We start from the raw sequence: 24,374 nt of genomic DNA, 5'->3' as shown, positions 1-24,374 counted from the left end.
GCTGAAGCTGCCGTGCTCTCAGGGACTTGACTACCTGATTTCACCTTTCTCTGTCTCCAGTAAAGCCTTCACCTTGGGAAAGCCTCTTGCACCTGTATTTGCTCTGTTATGCCTCTTGTACGGTTGGCTTTATGGTCACTTCTGTGGAGAGCAAAAGGAGAAGCACTAAATAAGGGCAGAAAGTGCTGGTGTCCCCAGCGAAATGATTATTTTACAACCAAAGAGTAATTGTGTTGTCTACTGGTAGCAGAGACAGTACAACTACGTACACAGAACAACCTAAAGCCAACTGTGATCTTTGCAGAGCCTTTTCTGCAAGGTGAGAACATTTCACATCTCATTAAGGCCTGAAATGGTCTCGTGCTTTTTGCTTCTGGAAGTCTGTACTTTATGCTTCACTTCCTACTTAGTTGACTTAGAACCTGGTCCTGACTTTTAAACCTGCCTGCAGAAAAGCATGAAAGTGGAAAGCGTAAAACTTTGCTAGTACAATACAGCCCACATGGCTACAATGGCAGCGCTTTAAGAAATGTTTTAGCTCTCCCAAATTAACCTCTTATCAGATCTCGTACGGTTACTCAAGCGACATCAAAAGCGACTGTCGTAATGCATTGCTATAGAAGTTACAGAGTGAAGTTACACTGAAAAGAGCAGCAAGTGTAGCTGTTCTACCTTTCACTCAGAAAAAAATAACCCTGTCAGCTTTGAAACCAACGCTTAATTCAGTGAAATGAACTTTTATGAACTTTACCATGCACGGTAAGCTGGGACGCGAGGTGCAGCTCACTCTTTTGGTGAGGAGCCCCAAAAAAAAGTTATTTACCTGGCGTGGGTTAGAAATACGATTCCCATTTCAGCACACTTCAGTGCCTGCTGGGGCGAGCTGTTTCACCAGCACTCACGGAATGGTACAGCTGGACACCTCTCTGGGCACATCACAGAAACGTTTTTTGTTTTTTTTTTACCAGCTAAACATCAGAAGCTGTATGAAGCTGAACAGATCATAACCTGATAAGGGCGATGAGCAAGCAAGCAATGAACATCATACGGATGCAAGAGTGGCAGCAGGTCCCGAGTACTGCAGATTTGGTCAGATGGGTTTCATCGTGCACGATTTAGCTGCTGAATTTAACCGGTGAAAGCGCTGCAGCCCATCAGGAACTAATAAACCGCCAGGAGGAATCTGGAGGCGTCCTGAATTATGCTTGACTAGTAGCAAAAGCAAATGGTGTTAATACTGGCAGAACTGGTTTAGTGCACCTTCCACAAAAAAAACCAAAACTGTAAGGATTTGAAGGAAAATACCTCAGCCAGTGCTTCCACTGGGTGCAAAAGTATTTGTCGTGTTTGGGGAAGAGTCAATGGAGAAATCTCTCAGATGCAAGTAACAGCAACATGACTGCAACACATCAGCACCTCTTTAGACTGGAGCAAAGATCTGAACAAAGCCTGGAAGGTATTTACTCCTAAATCAGTCAAATATGCAAAGCCCAGGATTTGCACACATTACCTCCAGTTATTAGGCAAGGAAAGCTAATCCAAGGAAGGTCAGCACGCACTTAGTGCCGACGTACTTTGAAGAAAACAAGACAGAGAAAAGCCTGACAAAACATTTAGGAAAATCATAAGAGGATTGTGCGAGAATCAAGCCTTGATATGGATTTGAATCTCGTGTCTTTCTAAGTTAGCGTGCTCTTAGGGCTGCTCCTGGTACAGAAGAAAACTTCTCCCATGCCAGCCGTGGGAGCTTTGGCTCAGCCAAGTGTGGCAGGGCTGGGTTTGCTAACTCAAACAGGGCAGCAGAAGCGTAGCAGCCACACGGACACACAGAAAAGCTTCTTCTGAACACATTTCTGATGCCAGCCACTGAAGGTATCCCCCAAAAGAGATGGACAATCAAAGGGATGAAACAGCGGGATGTTGCTCCCTGGGAACCCTTCCCCAAGCGATGCTGCTTACAGCTACATCAGGAAGCCTCGTGCAGACAGTTTTAAAGCCCAGGCCAGATGCCGAGCTGAACCCTACGTCAGCTAACGGCAGCAGAAAGGATTTCATCCAAGGAGCTGGGAAATGCAAGTACCCTTTCAGGCAGCTGCCAAGTCTGCAGCTTTGGAAAGTATCAACGTACCGCGCAGGCCAGTAAGTAGTGCTGGATTAAACGTGAATGCTAAAGGTCTATTAAAGTCATTAAAATTAACTTAACAGCTTAGACTTAATAACATCTGAATGCATTAAGATGTCTCTACACGCTTGTAAAATAAAAAGCTGGAAAATCTGGCCTAAGATGTCACTAATAGATGGATGTTTCCCTGACTCTGCCCATAGCCCCAGGCATCTTTCGAGAGGTACCAATCCCTTCCACCCAGCTTACACCAAACGTCTGGGGTGGAGGAGAGATCCCCCTTCCCGGGACAGAGTGCCACACCGAAGATGAAGCTTCCTGTTTAACTTATCTGGCAAATACACCAGAAACACCGAGGAAGCTGGGATGGAAAAGATGGACTAATCTGATGGAGAACTTGCAGCTCTGGTCATCATTTAGGCGTCGCTGCACGGGTCCGTGGTACCAGGCGCTGCTTTTGAGAGCCAGTGAGTAAAAGTCGAGGGAGTACAAGCACACACCCTCCTGATCTTGCTTGCAAACATATTTGGCCCAATACTCACTCAGAATCGGTGACAAAAAGTAAATCCCAAGCCGAGGGAAGCTGGCCTCAAGTCCTTAGCATCGCCACCGAAACGCCTGGAGGGCTTTCGGCGCCTGGTTCACGAAGCCACCAGCCACTGCTGCTACCAGGAAACATTTCACAGGAGAAAACCCCGGAGGAGCTGCGAGTTTAACGCCCTCCAGCACTTGCAAAAGGCCCAAGGGAAAGGCGCCAGGATTTGCAAATCGCGAATTTCTGTTTGCAAAGGCCAAGTCTCCCCGCTGCAACTAAACCTGCAATAAGCAGCACCGTAAATACAGCTTAATGGCACATAAATAAGGTTTAGGAAGAAGAACTGAAGCGCAGAGGCCATTGCTTCAACACAGGGAGGGTTTCAAAGGCACTGCCAGCGCTGGATTACGCTCGGTGACACTGGGGAGTGCTGCCTGTCCCCTCCTGGTGTGGCACACTGCTGATGAGCAGGAAAGGGAAAGGGGAAAAGCACACTTCATCCGCAGCAAGGCTGCTGCAAGGTGACCCCGTGCGGCACAAGCTCTTGCAAACGGGCATGTCACACTTTGTGAGCCACGAGGGGAGAGGCTGTCTGCTAATTAGCTTGCTGGTAATTGGCCGTGCAGTGTCGTTCCTTGAATGAGGACTGCTGGGAAAACGCTGGACATCATCTGACCAAAAAAAAAAAAAAAAAAAGATAAAAGGGAGTTATGGGATAGTAACTTAATGAGCTGGGCTTCAAACTGGCCTTAAACAGCTTGGGCTAAAAACCTAGAGGTGGATGAGAAAAATAAATGGTGACCTGATCGGAAGAGATCGAGAAGACAAGCTGGACACGACCATCCGGGATACCCACAGACAAGATTTTGGAGCCTGGGCTGTAAAGGGTGAAAAACCTGAAGGTGTAAGTGTCCTTGCGTGTTAACCTGCATCCTCAAAGATTTTAGGGGTGTTGCTTATGACTGGTGCTGATGGTATTTGGGCAGATACGCAGGAAGTGAGCTGTACCGTGAGCCGCACCGGAGCATTGCACATCAAGAGCAGACAGCCTTTGAAGTGACATCGTTCGATGGCCCCGTCTGGAAGATCAAAGCAGGAAAGCACGCCGGGCCGCGAGGGCACAAGGCTCCAGGAGCTGGATGAAGCTCCTCTAGGAGCATCCCACCAGCCTTTGGCTCCCTGTGCAGTGATGGCAGAAGCGGGACAGACGCAAACACAAAGGCCCTGATCGCACAGCGTCTGGGGCGCAGCCCTGGGAGGAGAGATAAAAATCAGCACATCAGGGAACGAGAGGGGAAAAGGCAGCGCGAGCGTGAGTCAGCAGGCGGCCAGGTGAGCCTCTTCGGAAGGCGCTGCAGACGCGGGCGGCGCGAGCAGCCACAGCGCCGTGGAGGAGACTCGCTTTCGGAAGCGATATTTATAAGGCAGCAACTATTTAATACCTGCTTAGCACATATCCATAAGCTCTGAAAGGCCTCCTCTGAGCCAACACCCGGACTTGGATCTCTTTCCCCTTCCTGCTCTCTTTGCCTAGCCCGTGGCCGTGACTCCTGAGCAGCCCGTGTCCCCGTGCAATCGCCGAGCGGCTCAACACGGAGAGGGGCTGGAAGAGGAGCACTCGAGGACTGCACCCCAGCCAGCTCTAAGCCCAGGACACAAGCCCTCAGCACTTTGATCTTTGTGGATTTTGTGGATTTCCAGCCATCCTCCACGGATCTCCACCTGCTCCCTCCTGTGTCAGCTGGCCCTGGCCGCCGGATTGCAGCCACGGTTGCGTGGCATGATTCGTGGGGCAAAGGGGACGGCCCCAGGGAGCTCCTCCAGCGCCAGCAAACGCTGCCGAGGCAACCCACCTTGACACCAGCTCCTTGTGCAAGGTGCGTGACGGGGAGGCCGGCACTCTTGCCTCACAGCCTGGCTGACATTCAAGGGGCAGACTCCGACCCAGCGGCCAAGGAAAACACGCCAAAGTTTGCACCAAGTGCCTCAGCCTACCGCATGCGCCACGGGGGGCTCTCCCAAGTGCTGGAAATCAAAAGAAATCAAGACAAGGCCTGTCAGGCCAAAAGGCTGGAACATGATTGTAAAAAGAAAAGCGTAGGCAAGATATTTGAGGTCTGCTGTGAGCCTCCCTCAATCGCATGTGCCACTTAAATTGATGCTACTCAAAACTGCTCATCTTACGGACAGGAGTTAAGGCAAGAAAATAAGGCAAGAAAAGCTCTTGGAGAGCCTGGGATGGAAATCAGCGCTCCCAGCTACGCTGTCGATAGAGGAGAGATGCTCACAGATCCTTTTTTCTTACCCTCGTCTGTTTTTCTTCTCGGTCAAGGGCACGCTACCGCAGATGGCACGGGGAAGAGCTCTGCTTGTTCACCACGCAGTAAAATGCTGTTGGCTGTTACGATTTCTCCCTGGCTTGCCCATTTTATCAGCCTGGCGTGCATTTTTACTAAAGGTAGACACAACCTCTTTTCTCTTTCACAGAATCACAGAATTTCTAGGTTGGAAGAGACCTCAAGATCATCGAGTCCAACCTCTGACCTAACGCTAGCAGTCCCCACTAAACCATATCCCTAAGCTCTACAACTTTATGGTCTTCTAGCATCTTTCCCAATTATTCCACTTACAGTAATGACTATTTAAAGACATGTACACTGTCACGCTCGTTTTACATACCAGATGCTGTATTACATTCATCCAACACACACGAGTTTAGGATCTCTCTCTCTCTCTCTCACATTGAAGCCAACCGAAGTTTTACTACAGACTTTTTTCAGGACTTTTCCAGCCAGTTGCTGGAATGTGGCTTGTAAAAGAGAGCTGCCTTTCATAATGAAACATGAGGCCGGCTGAGCAAAGCCACAAACAAGCAGGCTGCTTCTTTTGGTATTGATCTGCTCCAGAAGTCAAGGACCAAGCCGCTCCACCAGAAGGCAGCAGACCTGGGCAGAGCCTTGGACAAGGGGCATCCCAGTTAGCGTCAGATACCCAGAAATGTGGCAGCGTGAAGGCAGTATGATTGGCACCAACCGCCAACACAAGCAAGATTAAAAATAATAATAATAATAATGTATTTAACTCCCCGGTATTTACAGAGCTCTGAAACAACAAATAATGATTTAACAAAACAAACGGATGGCTTGTGTACACAGAGCCATTGCAAAAGGGACTCACCCCAGACAGCTCTGGCGTGAGTGGTACCAAAAATAGTATTTTTTTTTATCATGCATGAGGTCAAAAAAGGGTATTTAAGCACAGAGGTGACTAAGAGACAAAAGGTTGAACCGGGTCAGTACCTTGCTTTAGATGGTGGCCAACAGCTGTTGAAAAAATGTTAACGGGGCAATGCTCTCAGAAAATCACTGCCTCTTGAGTAACGTGTTTCATCAGGGGCCCACAATCAGTGCTGTGTACCCAAATCGCTGGCTCGCTTAACACGACCTCGTGATGCCAGCTCCCAACGAGGAGAGGCGGTGAAATCACCAGGGGCGAGGAAGAAACACGACGCGAGGAACCTGAACCTAAGGTGTCCACAGAGTCCTCAGCTCACAGCTCTCTGGGTTGTGACCGGCAGAGATGTGAAAAAAGAGCTGGAGAGCCAGCCCCTGCAGGGAGAGCAAAAAGGAAAAAAAATAAAAAAAAAAAAAAAAAAAAAAATCCCAAGGCTTTCAGCTGCCTGGGTACGTCGTACGCTCAAAACCACAAAACTCCCATTAATGTTTACAGAAGTCCTGCAGATGCACGAGGGAACAGGAGACCTAGAGGGAAAACTCCCAATTAAAGCTAAAAGGAAAAGTACAGAAGAAAGAAGCCAGGCTTCGGGGAGATTTGTTAATAAAAGCGCTATCTGAATGGGACAGCGCAGCAACTTTGGCATCCCGCTTTTGTTTATACCGAGGGGATTTTATTACCGCCCTAAGTACCTCTTAACAGCTGTAAATGAAAAAGAAAAAAAAAAAAAAAAGGGAAAAGGAAAAAGAAAACCAGACGTTTTTATTACCCAGAGGATCAGACTCCTGAGTAATACCATCCTGGTGTTTTTACTGACGTGAATTTGGCCCCTTGTTTCTGCCTCTTAAAACGTTAATTGGAAACCCCTAGGATTGCTCTTTCTAGGTGTATTTATTTGACTGCAGGCTCAATGCATACAGGGCGAATATTCGTCCTTAATCACGCTCAGGACTGAGCGCAGATTTCATGTCCAGGGGCAGCCGAGGCCATCAGATATCATAAGCAATGCATTCAGTTGGAGGAGCTCACGATCGTGGCGGATGGTCAATCCCTTTTGCACTCCATTCGCAGGCTTCGTAGGCTGGAACCAATTACTAGCAAATTTTAAAAATTTCCCTTTAAAAGTTTCCATCAGAAGACGTTGAAGAGCCTGAAGTTTTACAGGACTACCTGAAGGACAATTCCTTCCATAAATCTGCAATTAGGACTGGTCTGTACTTTAGGAGTTTAACCCCAGGGTAACAATAAATTGCCTTCCCTCTGATATCAGCTCGGTTCTTCTTACTTCTTACTTACGTCTGGCTCTTACCACCTCAGGACCTCTTTGCGAGATGGTTAAAAATAAATAAAAGTGAACAAATTTGCGCTGAGCAGGCCTCGCTGCCCCGCGTGCTGCTTGGTGCAGAAGCCACGACGTGCCCTCTGCGAAGCCCCGAGATCCCTGGCGTGGGGCAAGCTGCTGAGTTGTGTTACCTCCTCCTCTTCCCCGCTCCGAGGAGGTCAAAGATTGCTCGGCAGCCACCTCTGCGGCCAGCCTGACGTCAGCTTGCTTCTCGAGTCCTTTCACCGTGCTCCTGGTCCGTAACTAAGCCTTACGGCAACCACAAGCCCCCACCGGAGTCAACAAGGGCTGAAATTGAAGATTTGCAGTGGGGCACGCTACAAGAGGCAGAGGGAAAGGCAGTACCACGTGGCACCGCTACTTGGGATCAGAAAGCAACGTGTGTTACCGCTTTGGCCAAGCTCCTCAGGTGCAGTGATATTTCTCCAAGCTGCAGAAACTTCCACAGGCACTCACAAAGGGAGCAAAAGGAGGAATCCCAGCTCTGCACCTCCCGCACGCTCACTGCAGTTCTTCCCTTACAAAGTTTCCACCTTTTTAATCTCTGTATTTATTCTTCTCAGAGCAAGGCAGTCTCTCTGTCTCATAAAAACTAACAGGAGAAGAGCATGCAGCAGCCCAAACCACAGCAGCACATGACCAACGCATGGCTGGAAGAGGAAAGTGGAGAAAGGGATGCTGCTGCAACGTCTGGGAAGAGCCCAAAGGCATGCACGTACAGCACAAGGTCACCTGCACTCACGTCAGCTGCTGCCTTCTCCAAGTGGAAGGAAACCGGGGCTGAGCGAGGGTTTTGTGCTCCCACTGCATTCACCCGGCGCGCAGAAGGACCCCGGGAGCTGCCAGCAGCCTGTGCCTTCGCCCATCCTCGTGAAGCAACGCCTTGGGGGAGCCTCCAACTACCAACTCTGCCCGGATTTTGACAGCAAAGGCCAAAGGCTGGTTCTTTCTGTCTGTCTGGCCAAAGGTCAGCCTGTCTGTCTGTCTGTCTGCCTCCGCAAGCACCCCTCAATCCCGGGACTCCTGACCCCGCTTGCTGTCTCTGCTGCCAAACCGTGGGGCTGGTTGAGGACGCCAGTTGCGTTTTCCAAAACGCCGCAGTAATTCAGCATCCCGCATCTCCTCCTCAATGAAAGCGTTCCTAAACGTTCACGTTCACTCTTGAAAACGTCGACAACCTCCTAAACTACTTCACGCTGGCCATTCTTACAAGTTTGTGATCCCCAGATCACACAGAGCAGAAGAGATGGCTTCGCTCCCAGAGGCTCAACAATTCCTGAAGCCCCAGGACGAGAGCTGTGCTCAAACTCCAGGGACAGGGTGAGTGAGTGAAGGGCCAGCGCCCACCTTTCAGCGGCAGACTGCATCCAGAGGACACCAACGTATTTATCTTGAGGATGACATTTTTGTGCTGCCCTCCCTTCTGCTTTTTTTTTCTCCTCTCCAAGCAAACACAGAGAAAATAGTGGATCATCTGAACCCTGAAACGACACATACTGCTACTCCCTGCTGGCTCTGTCCTTGTGCTTTCAGGGCGGCCGAGCGCTGTGATCCTGCGATACGTTGCCTTTTGCTCAGAAAGGGATGGAGGAAACACAAAGGAGGGGGTGTTCTCTAATTCCTGTGGCACCTGTGCTGCTCTGTACTGCAAGGAGAACCCTTAGAAATCCTTCAGCCTGTCGGCTTTATGGCCAGCTGGCACGTAAGCACAGCAAAAAGCCCCTTTGGGCACTGCAATCAACGTAAAGGTGGGCTGCCTTCTCAGGCTGACTGCATTGGCTCAAGTAAAACAGCCTCCACGGCCAGGAGCAGCGAATCGTCTGCCCTGTGCGTCCTCGCTGTGGCACACGAGAGAAGGACAGGGTGACTGCAGCATCCCTCTGTGTCCTCCCCTGGCATTTAGAAAGCACTCAGGGAAAGAAAAAAAAATAAATAAATAGAAATTTGCATCAGTTTTTGGCTGCCACACACGTATGCCTGGAGAGAGACAGGCACAGCCTCTCATTCTTGATTTTTGCATGAGGCAAGAGCAGCTTAAGTGGATGAGAGGAGCTTGTTCTGCATTTAGGAAACAAACCTGTCCAGAACGACGGTGCCTACGTGAATTATTAAAAGGCAAGCACATCTTCAAATCCGAATTAGCTGACCCTCTGCTCTCCCACATCTATTTTCAGTCTTGACTGGAAGCAAACCACAACGACACATGAACTTCTCAGGCACTCGCTGACTCTTGTAGATGAAAGTTTCAGGCAGCAAGAGGTTAAAAACAACGTACTGCACTAGGGTGTGGGGCTTTTTAAATACCCGAGTATTTCTACTCATCTGAGGCTCACAGAGTTAATTTCACAGTCCTGTTTGAGATGCCAGTGCTTTTAAAATATAGCAATAATGATAATAATAAAAAACTAGTGGCTTTTCACAGTGCTTCACTCTGTCCCAAAGGTTGATTAACAAAAAAAAAGGACTTTCTGTAGCTCAGCCCCACGGCATCCCCGGGGAACAGGCACGGGGCTTTCATCCTGCTCCTGCTGCCACCTGAGAGCACGCTGCCGGCTGCCAAGGGTTAAAGGAAGAGGAGAGAGAAGGGAAAAGCAGCACCCGGCATCCCCAGGGCACCGAGAGCTGGGGACGGCATCCCGGGGGCTGTGCCGCAGCCGGCGGAGCAGCAGCAGAGGAAAAGTTTCTGCGATTTTCGGCAAGCCCTGGCGTGACGTCACCTCGGGCAGATAATCCGGGCGCAGTCAGCACAGGCCTCCTGCCTCCCCATTGGCGAGCCCCTCGTCAGCAGACATCTGAAGATAATGATTATTGGCCAGGCAATTATAACAGGAACAACTGGCACCCGCTGCCCGTGCCCCGAACTGGCGCGAGGCGGGGGGACCCCGGCGCTGCCGCCGCCCGCCGCCCGCTTTCTGCCACCTCACGGCCTGCAGCCGGGAGCTGGCACCGCGGCGCCGCCGGCCCGAGCCGTGAGATTTCCTGCAAAAAAATCCCGATTTCTGTACCCCCGGGAAGCCAGGGGCTGGGGCTGCATCCCCCCTCAGGCGGTAGCTCGGTTCAAAACGGAATAAAGATCCACCTGCAGCCCATTTGCTTCACCCCTCTCCGAAGAAGTTTGGGAGGAGGTGCTGGGAGAGTTGGATCTGGGAATCTTTTAAGCAATGGTTTTAATAAATGCCTGACTTCACCCCGATTTCACTCCCATGGGGCATTCACAGTATGCTCAGCGAGGTGCTGCACCTGCCGTCACGAGCTGTGGCACGGGTGGCACTGCAGGCAGACGCAGAAAATCCCCACAACGTGAGGTGAAAGGAGCTGGATGGCAGCACACGAACCTCTCAGATCTTTAGTCTCCTCAAAACCAGTCTCCTGGGGAAGAGAAGCGACTCGTGCTGCCTCCCCTGAGAGAGCAGCAAGCGGCAGGGCCGCCCCTGCAGCCCCTGGCACCGCTCCTCAGCTCCTGCCTCCACACCAGGGCCAGGCACACGCCGAGCTGAGCACGGAGGGAGGCACAAAACCCATCTGCTTCCAGGCACCGGGGCATGGGCTGTCCCTTTTCCCTCGGTGCCAGACCAGCAGCATGTTTTCAGCACTGCTGATTTAGGCCCGAGCCCGACAGAGGTCCCTACGCGACACACGCTGCAGGATGAGGGCCCCCGTGAAGTGAAGGAGAACACGAGGACCCAAGCAAGGAGGATCCAAGCAAGGAGGATCCAAGAAAGGAGGGACCTCATTTATGGCTACGAGACCTCTCCGCCATCAGAGGGGCCACGTTCACGCCGGCCTCAGAGGGAACGTGTCCAGAGGAAGATGTGGGAGTGAGGAAAGCAACCCTGGCACGCGGGCGTGCTGAGGAAAGCTCACGTACCAGCCAGCGGTGGCGTATCTGGTATGCAGGATGTTCCCTGGCCCCAGGGAGCCAAGGAGCTCGGAGCAGGCTGGATGGAGGCAGAGGAGGTTCAGCCCGGGCTGGTGAGGAGCAGCCATCTCATTCCTCGCACCATAATCCACCCAGACCAGCCCCGCCGGTACCTAGGGGCACGCTGCTACCCCCATGCTTCCCGTTCAAGCTTTTCCAGCTCTTGGCTCGCTCGGATATAATTAAAGGGGCTTGTGAGGCTTTAAGCAGCCCAGAACCCAGAGGGTACATAAAGGGATTCACGGCCTGCCTAAATCTGGGCTATGTCTTCATACGCGATGGAGCCAGGCTCCGAAGATGCTCCTCAAAATGCAGAAGACACGTTCAACACCTAGGGCCACTTTGTCACCCCTGCCGTGCTACAGACCTTCTTCTGGGGGTGCTTTGTAAGATATCAGGAAATTTTTCTACAACAGAAGCAAAATAAGAAATGCCACACCTATAGAGCTTGTTTACCTCCACGTTAGGGTGCTGCATTGCATTCTAATTTAAATGCCTACTACAGTACAAAATCTTGCCACAGTATTCTTTCAAGCTAGACCACCTAGCCCATCTTCCAGTCCAAACAACTGTGTTTATCCCGATAAATTACTGCTTAGGAACCTCATCTCACGTTAATGCTGCATACATTAAAGTTATGCCCACAAAGCCAGGGACTGCCATTGATGCCAGTGCAGGTGAACGTACAGCGTCATCCTGAGACGATGCAGAAAAGCCTTCTTGCAAGGCCCTTAGCCACTGTGTGTTACCTGTTAGTTTTCCCCTATAATATCAGCTGCTGGAACAGGACCTGCTCCATTGAGAGAGGAAGTTTCCTGAGGATAAAAACGCACAGTTTAACTTGAAACTCGGAAGAAGCTTCGCCTGCATTTTCAGGAGAAGCGTGCTGTGACAGAGACCTCAACGGGCACAGCACCACATCACTTGCAGACACGCTCCGGGGCCACGGGCAGGCTGCTCTTCTCTACTTTCAGGCGAACGAAACGTACCGATTCACCGGCTCCCTTACAGAAGGCAAAACCAGGCTGCAAAGCATGCGTGCACAGACCGCCGTGCCTCTTCAGAGGCTCAAAGCTGATGGTCTCCTGCTTTGAACCCGGAAAGTGGGAGCCTCGCGCTGCTGGAGTCCCCGCTGGCTAACCTCTGCAGCACACGAGGCAGCCAGGGAGGCTCTAATCGCCCTGCTTAGCGTTTAGACAGTGCTCCACGGCCTCCGGGCCCTCCGCAAACGCTACCAAAGTCATCGTTTCAGCATTACTACCCCGACGGTCTCTCCCAGCTGGGGAAACTGAGGCCCAGGAGAGGTTATGTAATTTCCTCAAGGTCACATAACGAGGTGCGGGAGAGCCTGGCGATGACACGGGGAGTCCTGGATCCTACTCGTGTTCTTTAACCTAACCTGCACCTCCCGTGGGTTGTTACCCAGCTAATACACGCTCAGATCTTCCCCCCTCCATCCTCTTGTACCCGTTTGCCCTATTCCCACACCAGTTTGCTCCCGAAACATAGACAAACCGGGCAGCATCCAGCACTCCCAGCCCGTGCACACCTACGTGCCCCCATCCCTCCCGAAACAGCCACGGGTCCCCCTCACCACCTACCGAGCTCAAACAGAGCCTTTGGTGCCCATTCCCTTTAGCCTACCCCCAAAAAATCCAAGCCACCCTCGTGAAATAAGGACGGGATGCTCTCAGGTCCCCTCCTGGGACCCTTGGGGGATGTGGGTGCTCAGTGGGGTGCCAGGTCCCCGGTGCTGGGGGGGGAGAGCGGGACAGGGCTGCGTCCATCTGCAAGTGTCCGTCGGGGAAAGTTGATGAGGAGAGGGGATGGAGAGGAGGAGGAGGAGGAGGAAAGGGGATGGAGAGGGGATGAAGAGGAAGAGGAGGAGAAGGAGGAGGAGGAGGAGAGGGGATGGAGAAGACGAGGGGATGAAGAGGAGGGGGAGAGGGGACGGAGAGGAGATGAAGAAGAGGAGGAGGAGGAGAGGGGATGAAGAGGAAGAGGAGGAGGAGGAGAAGGAGGAGGAGGAGGAGGAGAGGGGATGGAGAGGAGGAGGAGGAGGAGAGGGGATGGAGAGGGGATGAAGAGGAGGGGGAGACGGGATGGAGAGGAGGGGGAGAGGGGATGGAGAGGAGGCTGATGGAGGATGAAGGCGAGGAGGAGGAGGCGGGGGGCGGCGGGCACAGCGCCCACGCGTGCCCGGCGGGGTCGGGGCAGGTGAAGCGGCGGCGGCGGCGGGGCCGCGCCCGCTGCCCACTCACCAGTTCTCCTGCATCCACTGGATGGCCTCATGCTCGTTGAACTGCTTCTCGAATTCGTATTCCTGCAAAGTCAACGCGGACATGTTCATTGGCCCGGTGGCTGCGCAGCCGCTCCCCGCGCCCGAATGCTGCCTCCGCCTCGGGAGCCGGGCCCCCGCCGGGGAGCCCCCGCCTCTGGCTCTGGCCCGCCCCGCCTCAGCGGTACCCCGGCTTTGGCATGGCACGGCTCGGCTCGGCTCGGCTCGGCTCGGCTCGGCTCGGCTCGGCTCGGCTCGGCTCGGCTCGGCTCCGCGCCTCTCCGCCCGGGCCCGCCGGTCTCCTCCTCTTCTGCAGCCGCCGCGCAGCGCCCGGGGGCGGCGCGGTCTTAGTGCCCGCCCGCCGCCACCACAGACACCACCCAACGCCAGCCCTCTCTTCCCCGCCGGCACCCCCCGAAAACCCCTCGCCCTAATAGCGAGACACCCCCCTCAGCCCGTACCCAAGCAGCCACACACCCCTTCACCCCCCGACCCAAACAGCGAGACACTCCTTCACCCCCCCACCCTAAAATCAAACAGCACGGGATGAGGTGAAGCCGCACCTGCCCCCCCCCCACACACACACCTCATCCAACACCCAAAATAGTAAAAAAGCTCCCCAAAATAAAACCCGGCCCCCTGCCCTTCTGGTGTCCCCGTTCAGCATGCACCTGCTCTGCAAGGGAAGGGGGTGTCCCTGAGGTGGGCGACGTGCTGCACGCCCCCAGCCCTGCTTTTGGGTGCCATAGGGTCAATGGGGCCTGTGGAGCCTGGACCCTCGCCTCAGGGAGACCCTAAGTGCAGAGCCATCTCCCGCTCCTCTCCTCAGAGGGCACATAATGTGTTTATACATCCTTAATTTTCCTCGTTGGGCACGCAACGTGTCCTTAATTTTGTCTTTCCTGCCTCATCTGCCACACGCTGGTGTCTCCAGCTGAGCTCCTCAACCACCCTGGGCATGTTTTACTGCAAGAGCTGGGCTAAAACAGTCCCCACTGGGACCCCACTGGGACAAAAAAAAAGGAAATGGAGCCCTCAGGTTGTGGGATATCAACAGCTAACCGGTTTGATGTTCAAGATGTTTGCATCTTGACTATCATGCTTGTCAGTCATGTTTTTCGACACTTTTTTTTATTTTTTTTCCCCCTGACAATTAGAACTCTTCTTTCCTAATGTGGGCTGCGTTTATCACATCATCATCTGACTTGGGTTTTAAACAAAACACACGGCTCACACTGAAACAGCAAGGCGGTGCTAAATTATTATTTATTACTACTGCACCCAGAGGCCCTTGATGAACCAAGGTCCAGCAGTCCTGTCCTCAAAGAGGTTACTGTCTGTAGAGACGTGACGAAGGGGGAATTCGTGTTTTCCAGACAGAGAAGGGAAGCTCAGAGAGCTGGAGGAGCTTTCAGGACAGCTTCACATCAGCTTTCCACAGCCACTGAACTGGCTGTTGGAGCAGGGTTTGGGTAAAGCTGCCTTCGTGTGCACTCCTGCTCCAAACAACCTGCCCCTAAAGGAGCACGGTGGTCTTCCAGATGTCCACCAGCAGGCAGCTTCGGTGGATGGGGAGGGAAGAAGGAGAGAGACATCTCCAGGGCGGCCATGGACAACATTTTGTGGATGTTTGGAAGCACAGGGTGAAGCGCTCCTCCAGCTGTAATGCTCAGGCTCTGAGCCATGGGACTGCTCCTTGCCGTCACAGTGGAGGAGAAATGCCACCTCCAGCCGAACAGTGGGGTGGCAGCGCCCTCATCACGGCGTGTGCCTGTGCTTACTCCAAGGGCGGGCGCCACGAAAGGCTGCAGGTGATATTACTCATGTGTCTGAATCATATCTTTAATAGAGATATGTGGAGACGTTCATTTGCGATACAACAAATGCTGGTGTACGTTAACTCTCTTTTGTCAGGAGTCATGGAGTCACAGAGTGCTTTGGGTTGGAGGGGACCTTTCGTATCATCTAGTTGCAACCCCCTGTCGTGGGCAGGAGCACCTTACATCAGACCGGGCTTTCTGGGCTGCAAGCACACGCTGTTGAGCTTCTTGTCAAGCAACACCCCCAAGTCTCCCAAGTCACCCCCAAGCTGCTCTCAAACCATGCCCAGCCTGTACTTGTGCTTGAGATTGCTCCAGCCCAGGTGCAGGGCCTTGCCGTTGGCCTTGTTGAACCTCAAGAAGTTCGCACAGGCCCACCTCAAGCCTGCCCAGGTCCCTCTGGCTGCCATCCCTTCCCTCCAGCACGTTGACTTCACCACACAGCTTGGCGTCATTGGCCAACTTGTTGAGGGTGCACTTGATCCCACTGCCCATGTCACCAACAAAGATGTTAAACACCACCAGTCCCAAAACCGACCTCTGAGGAACACCACTCATCACCAGTCTCCACTTGGACACTGAGCCATTAACCACAAAAATTTGAGTGTAACTTTTTGGTTTCCATGTGCCTTAGCATAGTTTCCAGGAGGAAACTCCATCATCTTGCCAGGCACAGAGGTGAGACTGATGGGCCTGTAGCTCTCCAGGTCTTCCTTTTTTTTTTTTTCCCTCTTTAAAAACAGGGGTTATGCTTCCCCCTCTTCCAGTCAGTGGGAACTTCACCAGACTGCCACAACTTCTTAAATATGATGGACGGTGTCTTAGCAACTTCACCTGCCAGTCCCCTCAGGACCCATGGATTCATCTCATCAGGTCCCATGGACTTGTTCACCTGCAGGTTCCTTAGGTGGAGTGACTCTTAAACAAGTAAATCTGGACCCCAGCTTTGAGCAAATATTTGGGTATTATGTAAACTTATTCCTACGAGCAGCAAAATACGTTTCTTTTGTCTAAAAGATGGAGTTGTTACAGCAAATCCACTCCCTTTCTTTTAGCAAGCTTAAACTCACATTTTATAATCAGGCAGGCAATCTTGATGAATAGATCCAAAGGATGTAATACACCCTCCTGATTTCTTGCAAAACCTTGTCCGATAATTCTTGAGTCAAGCCTATTTATTAGTTGTTTTTTGTTGTTGTTGTTGTTTACTTTCTGAGACAGCAACAGTGCCACGCTTCTACTTTTTGCCCAAAATAAACCCCCATACAGGTCCTTTTGGTTGTTTACAAGGAAAATGTATTGGACTGAATTTCTGGAGTTACCAGAAATTTTAATTTGAGAAAAAAAAAAACAAACAAACAAACAACAACAATATCCCCTTTTTGCAAGTCCAAAATATTTTGCTTTAGAAACTTGAGCGGCTTAATGACTTATCCCATCTGATTATTACATGAGTACCTGTTGGGTTGAAGTTGATGGCTTGGGGTTTCTCCCCCACGGAAACAGTTGTTCAGAACATAAGTATTCTGTGTGCAAAGTTTCCAGAGTGCATCGATGGGCTTCAGCAGCCCCAAAGCGTAAGATTAGCCAGAAGCTTTGAGCGAGACCTGCTCCCTTGCCAAAGGTTTCCCCAAGGCCATGTAAGAGCTGGCAAGATGTAACAGAGCTAAGCTGAAGGCTGTAATGCGCCTGCAATTTCTGCCTGGAAGGAGCATCTCCAGGCCACCAGCTGCTGTCCAGGCTTGGCAGAGGATCTGTGTGGTGTTTGGGGCTCGTTTGGGAGCGCTGACATTCAAGTCCCAGCAGTGCTGGAAAATCAGCTGCTGCCATTTCAGGAAGCAGAGCCACAAAATGCCAAACTCCTCTGAGATTCAGAAGAGTCTCCAACGCACAGTGGGGATTTCTCCAGGTTTGCCATAGCTCACAGGACTTCTACTTAGGTCAAGCAATCTGCAGTGCATCCTTCTTCCCTTGCTGTCCCAGTCCCATATGGGCTACCTGAGAGATCCTCCTACCACGTGGCTATCTGGAAGTAAACCTCACCAGCATTTACAAATATTCACAGACACTGGAAGAAAGTATAAAAACCTCCATGGCCTTAAGGAGTTTGTAAACCCTGCTTCTAGTTGCTTATATCAGTTGTATTTGAAAACAGTAAGCAGAAATATATAGCCTATTTTAGGGGAATATAACTTTTACGTACCATTTTTAAAGTAATTTAATTACTTCTCACATGAAAGCAGCACCTTGAAGTGAAACTTGCAAGTGCCTTGCGTGAGAAGGGATGTGGAGAGAATATAAAGTTTCAAAATGAAATGTCCAAAAGACAGACAACACACAACCTTAGTCAGTCCTTCTGCGCACATTCACGTACATACTTGTATTTTTTTTTTTCCTATGGGTTCCTTGTCTCATTTAGTAAACGGCCAGTTATCAAGGATCACTTTTTATTCCCCTCATTCAGTGTGTCTCCTAAGGCTGTACAAAATGCGTAGCAGCTAAATGCTGCGTTTTATACCGGATAGACATTAATGCCATTTCCATTTTGCCCAAGACCCTTTGGTTGAATAATGCAAGCAGGTTCATTCAGGATTTACAAAGAACTGTCTAATCAGGTTGGGCACCTTACCATCATCATTGCCATTGCTAAGCAAATACTTTTTCCTCCCTGTCACGCTGTTAAATTATTACAGAAACCATTAGGCTTCTATTGCTGTAAGGAGCAATTTTGAATAGTTCGCCGTACCGATGTATAGCTAAGTCTGGACTAAACTCTTAGCAGCTGCTGGGAAATGAGGTGCTATATTGCTGACAAGCCAACATAAGGTAGAGTAAGTGGCAATGAGAGATGGTATCGTGATTTAAGCATAGCATCAATTACTAAAACAAACAAAAATGTGAAGGAGGCCTGTGTGTTTAAGGCTTTTTTCCAGCTGCATCAATTAAAGGATTTAATTCCTTTCCACTTGAAAGCAAAACGGTGTGCAAATAATGGAAGCCATGGAAAACGGGGGGTTCCTGCGTACCCCATAATCTAGAAAAAAAATCAGTGGTGCTCTTGGATGAAGGCAATGGCAGCTGGTATGGAGAAGGAAGAAGGGAGGCCTCCCTAGGACTACTAGCCGGTCCTGACCGGTCCTACGAAACAAAATGAAAGCTTTCATCAAGTGCCAGGGAATAAACAAAAGAATGGCCAAGGGCTGTTTATCGTCAGCCCAAGTCTCTCTGTCAAAGCAGGCCTGCAAATCGGGTTAGTGTTGTGCCACTGCATTACGCCCGGACTCAGCCACTGACAGCTGGGAAGTTGCTTGGATGGAGGCTGTGCTGGGGCTGAGCAAATCCCATGAATAAACTGCTGTACTTGGGCAGCATCGGCTCGTAATAAATCACTAGCTAGCCCCAACCAGAATTAAAGTGTCGTAAAGGAATTTAAAGCAGAATTCTTGTGTCATCCTTCGGATCTATAAAATAACCCATGTCCCAACATATTCCCGTTCTCTTGCACTACAGCTGCCAAAGACAACAGCCTGATCACATACTTAAAAACCATCTGACTTCTCTGAAACCACCAAGCTCTAATCTCACCTGCAATATTTTTAATGTTAGTGCAGCTCGTGCCAGTTACACGAGAAATGAAGACAGACAGGGGTAAACTGCAGTTTAAGGGCCAGGCAGCAGCTCCAGGGTGCAGCTCTCTTGGGTGGCTCAGATGGAAATCTGCCCCTCCTGATGGCCAGGGCAATGGCTTAGACTGGCCAGATAGCATCTCCCTGTGGTTACAGGCAGGGCAATTATAGCAGCGTCTTCACACGGTTCACCTTCTCAGTCCCCACCCTCAGTATTTTCTTCAGTCACGAGCAGCAGAAGCATTTTTTCGATTCGTGCTTCAGCTACGGGCCACAGATCTGTGGCAAGAAGTGGAAAACCTTGTGTGGTTGCAAAGCGTGCAAAGTCTTGTGCATAAAATGCAGTCCAACAGCAAGACCTCCCACATTACAGCCATTTCCATTTAAATCACGAAATTTTGTATTTCCCATCTTTCCATACATGAGTAGCAGTTCTGAGGATGCCCCAGATGGTATTCATTCATAGGCAAAAGGCATGATTTTATTTTTTTTTTGTCTACATTTTCTGGAAATATATCTGCAGTGTCTCATCTCTACAAGCCAGGGAGAGAACACCACCGAAAGCTTGCTTTCTTCTCTGGACTCCTGGGTTTGATGCTACCAGTAGATTCGAGAGAAAATAAATTCCTCTTCTTTGCTAAGAGGTCAACAAAACTGCTCTATTTTCTGAGGGAAGGAGGTGAGATAGAGCAGTGAAAGGCAAAAAGCTCAGACCTGAGCACACAAGTCTGGAGCTGGATACTTATGCTGGACCACCTAAATCTGTATGCTGAGTCTACAGAAGAGGTTAGACAAGGAATCAGCTTTTATGGTGCTTGGTGCTGGATGGCAATACCTGTATTAGCTTGACATCCCCACATGTTACTTTCTAATTGTATTAGCTTAAAAATGGGAAGGGTGGTTGAAACAGTGGGGTCTGTGCAGCCGTGCTCTAAAGGCTAATTCATTCTTACACGGCAGTACAATAAGGTCACAGAAGCAGAAGGGACCGCTTCAAGTGATCGGTGCTGTTACTGCATATGTGTCTGTATGGGTAGGCATGTGCATATTTTGGGTGAGGAGTGAGGAGTGAGGAGAGATACAAAGGCCCCTATGCGTGTGTGTACCTCAGCCTTAACTTCCCATACTTTCTCACACTTTAAACTTCTTGAAAGCTTTTTTTTTTTCTGCGTCTTGCACAATTTTCGAAAGAGATCAAAAAAGGCTGCCCGGTGCTTGGATGGAGAGGCTGCGTATCAAAATGCAGGGCATCTTGAAAATCTTGTGGTTGGGGTTTTCTCTTGGTTCTCATGGTTTCAGTCTAGCACAGAGCTTGTCTGCCAACAGTGATTAGGAAGGTGTCATCGAGCAGGCTTGGACTCTTCACCTACTTCTGCTCTGTACAGGTTTATCTGCTTCCAGAGCCAGCACAACTGATATTGCTATCTCTCCTGAATAAATCAGTTCTCTACACTCCCTTCCATAAAAATAATAATAATAATAATAATATGCAAGAGTGGTATTGCCAAACTGCCCACAGGCTCTATCCCAGCTATCACAGCTTGTAGTACATAGAGAACTCGATTCTGCTATGGGTTTTTGTGCTGTGTCTCGCAGTGGTCCCTGAAAGTCCTGCTGACCTCGACAGGGCCAGAATGTGTTGCAGAATGTGCTTGCTGTCTGAGGCAACGGAGGCAGTAATGCAGGGAGTAATGAGAGCCATCACCTGGAATCCCTCAGCAGGAAAGCAATAACAGGATTAATTCCTGTTAATTACTACTTAACTGTTATGGTTAATATTACTGTTACTTACTTGTTATTAAATCAAATGTGTATGTGTGTATGTGCTACACAAATCCCATGCAGAGACCATTACAACGAAGGACAGGACTCAGCCATCAGTTATGCTGCATAATCCCTCTGATGGGGCTGATGAGAGCATACAGGTATGCACAAAGGCTCACTGATTGGAAAGGGGCAAAAAGAAGGCCTCGCGCTTCTATATAACAATGCAATGTTTAACGGTACAAATATTGGTTATATTCCATTTTAGTGATTCCCCTCCACCCCTCCACCCCCCCCCCCCAAAAAAAAAAAAAAAAAAAAAAAAAAGGAAAAAAATGCCTAGGCTGCTGCTTCAAAAATGAGAAGTGATTGCTAAGCTTTTCTCTTGTTCTTCTGCTTCATCGGTTAGCTTAATCCCGCAGTCAGTGATGAAGGGGATACAAAAGCTGAGTATATCTTTATAGTCACCTCCTTTAAAATCTTTAGCTTTACATAGCAAAGTCACTTGCTCCATGCCATCTGGAATCTGTGCAAAAATAGTCTATAAAAGAACTTTACTTTGCAATTTAGAGTTATGTGCTCTTTAGAGTACAGGAAAGAAAAGTCACGCAGGAAAGTAGTTGTATAGAAAAGTAGTTGCACAGAGAATCTCATTTCAAAGGTCTGCCTTTAATTTTTAAATACGTCTTTGAACACCTTCTGAACCACACAGGTATTTTTTGGCCTCAGGAGTACTTTTTATTGGAATTAAAAAAAAAAAAAAAGAAAGGTCTGTGTTAGCACTAGACATGAAGAAATAAGAGCAAATTAAGATGATAACCGCCAGAATTTTTGTGGGAAGTCAGTGGGGTCAAGAGGAAGCATTTGTACCCAGTTGTACGTTCAGTCTGTTATTATTTCAGAGGCACAGGGAAGTCTGTGGGGAGGTGCTGCCACTTCTACTCCAGCCCAGTACTGCGCGATCTCCCAGGCAGTTTTATCAGTGTGGATGGAGCTGTGCTGTGTCAGAGCTGTCCTATCAGTCACGTTGGGTTCAAGGCACTTTTCGGAGACATGGGTGTCTCATGGCAGCCTTTGAGATGTCCTCCAGCATCCCACCTGGCCTCCTGCAGCTGTTCCTCTGAATCTTGCATTCTGCCAGCCCCAGGGGTGTGCTGGCTGCCCCAGCCCACCACCCTCTGGAAGCAGACCTCTACATTTGGGGACAATTTGGGCCTGCCTACCACAAGTGGTTCGCATTCCACCAGAGGTGCCACAGGAGTGACTCCTCTGGAGGCTGCCGGTCATGTGGAGGATGAATGCTACCTGGGGAGCGTTCCGAAATAACAGGTCATCCTGCTCTCTGCGCCCCAATGGATTGCCACACCAGCAGGAGAAGACTGCCTGGGTGGAAGGGTTGAGCCAGCCTTGTTGCCACAGAAGGGGAGTTTCTGCTGCCTGCTCTCCTGTTGGTCACGCACCGGCCCTGCTCCCCCACCTCTGGCACTCCCCTGGTCCCTCCATGAGCTGATTCAGCTCATTAAAGGGGATAAGTCACCTAAAAAAAAAATTAAGTAAACAGCTTGTGAAGTGAATTGCATCGGCCTGGTGTTGCCCAAGGACAAGTCTGCAGTAGCATAAACTTACAGCAGGAACAACTGCTTGAAACAGATTAGCCCTGGGGCAACTATTCCAACTAGGAGGTAAAATTGGATTTGCTTGGCTTGATTGACCTGCACTCAGTGTGAGAGAGGGCCCTGTTGCAAGTGATCCTGATTTGGAAATCAGGATTTTCAGAGTTCTCATATTGTGGATTAAGCCATAAATTGTCCTATGGGCATAAGGTGGGATGGTGGGATGTGAATACAACTGTTTAAATATTACTGAATATGAAGAAAGGATGATAAAATGTGCAACTGCTGTTTGTTTTGTTTTGTTTTTATTTTTATTTTTTCCTCAGTAATCTGTTTTTTCCCCACCTGTCTAGGTGTACATAGTGGGAAAAAATCTTTCTAGGCATAAGAACTGCCTTCCTACAGAAAGGCAGAGAAATATATCACTATCTTTGACCCTGTACTCATTTTTCCAGTCATTTCCTTCTCCCCTTTCCAGGACAATACAAAAATGAGAGAAGAGTTTGCCAGCATGATCACAATTATCAGATTATCACTCTGATAATCATCATGATTGTCGAAGGAAGGTTTGAATATGCAGAGGTCAGGCATGACCACTGATCACCAAGAGGAGCTGAGAAAGGAAGAGTCTTTCAACTTCTGCCCAGGGTTCTTCACGAGGTCCCTGAGGAAAGGATGGTGAACACACACATTTCTTATCTGAGCACCTCACCTGTTCAAACCAACACCACACAGAAAGGAAAATGACTTTATCACTTGCTTCATGAGCATGAATTTTGTCGCTAGAAGTCCATGGCCCAAGCTCCAAAGGTCAGAGTTCTTAATCACTGAAATCATCAGAATATTTGTTGGACTTCAGTCAGATTTCAGACAAGTACAAGCACTATATACTCGATATATGAGTTTATTCCACAAAACTGAGAAACGAAGATTTGCACTCATTGACCCAAAATCGGTTGATGGTAACGTTTCCGGGACACTTCTGGTATTTCTCTGCTTCAGTTTTTCTCTGAAAACCAAAACTACCAATGGATATAGTGAGACTAAATTTGTTATCAAGTTTTAAAAGCTTGGAAAGCCTCAAAAGGCAATTGTTATGTTTCCTTTTGGTACGGAGGTACAAAGCATAACTATAAAGTTGCCTATCTGCTACATGCCTTGTCCACAAAATGACGAAGCGTCATACACCTCTTGATAATAGTCCAAATGCTTGTCCGTGATTGCGGTCATCAGTGAAGAAAGATCTAGATGCCAAGGCACTGCAGCAAGGTGTTAATTACTACCACGTTGCGTAATGTCAGTGCTGTGCTTACCATGATTATCTACTGAGAAAACTCAAGGCTTTTAATCATGCTGCAGAGGCAGAGCCCTGCCGGGGGGGACCACGGAGCTAAAGCGAGTGTTGGGAGGCACCACAGGAGGGATGGCTCCCTGAGTAAGGAAGGCATGTCTCCTGGTCTGTGTGTCCCCGAAAGCGGTGTATCGGTGTCCCTGCACACGCTGTCACAAATCTGTCCCCTTCTTCTGCTTGGGCCCCTCTGAGGTGCCACGGGGACTGATGGAGGGGAAAGGGGCAGAGCCCACGTGCCCCTCTGTGAGCAAGGGTGGCAGCCGAGCCACCGAGGTCAAAGTTTATGTTTTTTTATTTTCTCGGTGAAAACCAGAAATCCCTGAGGCGGGTCGGGAACCAGGCAGCCCCAGCCGCTGAGCTGGGCGGCTGTGCCCCCTGCTGGAGCCCGCGGAGCTGAGGAGGGAGCAGAGGAAGGGCCAGGCCCCGAAGCAGGCCTGGGCCCAGCCATGGAAAATGGCGGGCTGGGAGCAGGGGTGGGGGGGGAGGCCAAGAGATGTCCGTCACGAAGCCGCTTTGCTCCTGAGAGACAAATTGGGTTAAGGGCTGGAGTCACCAGGGTTGACTTTTACTCTGGTGCAAGCGCTTCAGCTGTGTGGAGGGCGGCGGAGGTGGCATTTTCCTCCCTTTTTATATTTTGGTAATTCCGGGATTACGCAGCACATCCTGGTATATTCTGCGACTGCGCGCTCTGTTGCTCGGGGGTCGTCTCTGTCCCTCTGGTGGTCGTGAAGATGAAGGCCGTAGTCTTCCTCAGCGTTGTGGTTCAACTT

At 50.0% G+C, this 24,374-nt stretch overlaps 1 protein-coding gene across 1 annotated transcript in view; it reads right to left on the bottom strand.

Moving 5' to 3' along the window:
• ELOVL6 (ELOVL fatty acid elongase 6) overlaps positions 1 to 13,721 on the bottom strand; it is a 62,930-nt gene extending 49,209 nt beyond the window's left edge. Inside the window, exon 1 of the mRNA XM_082759212.1 lies at positions 13,414 to 13,721. Within this exon, the coding sequence (XP_082615338.1) occupies positions 13,414 to 13,502 (89 nt within the window). The 5' untranslated portion in view covers positions 13,503 to 13,721. The remainder of the gene's footprint in view (positions 1 to 13,413) is intronic.
• Positions 13,722 to 24,374: the final 10,653 nt, after the last annotated feature.

Source organism: Aythya marila, assembly GCF_965140915.1.
Source record: "Aythya marila genome assembly, chromosome: 4".
Taxonomy (NCBI): Eukaryota; Metazoa; Chordata; class Aves; order Anseriformes; family Anatidae; genus Aythya; species Aythya marila.
This window is presented reverse-complemented; position numbering and strand designations above follow the sequence as displayed.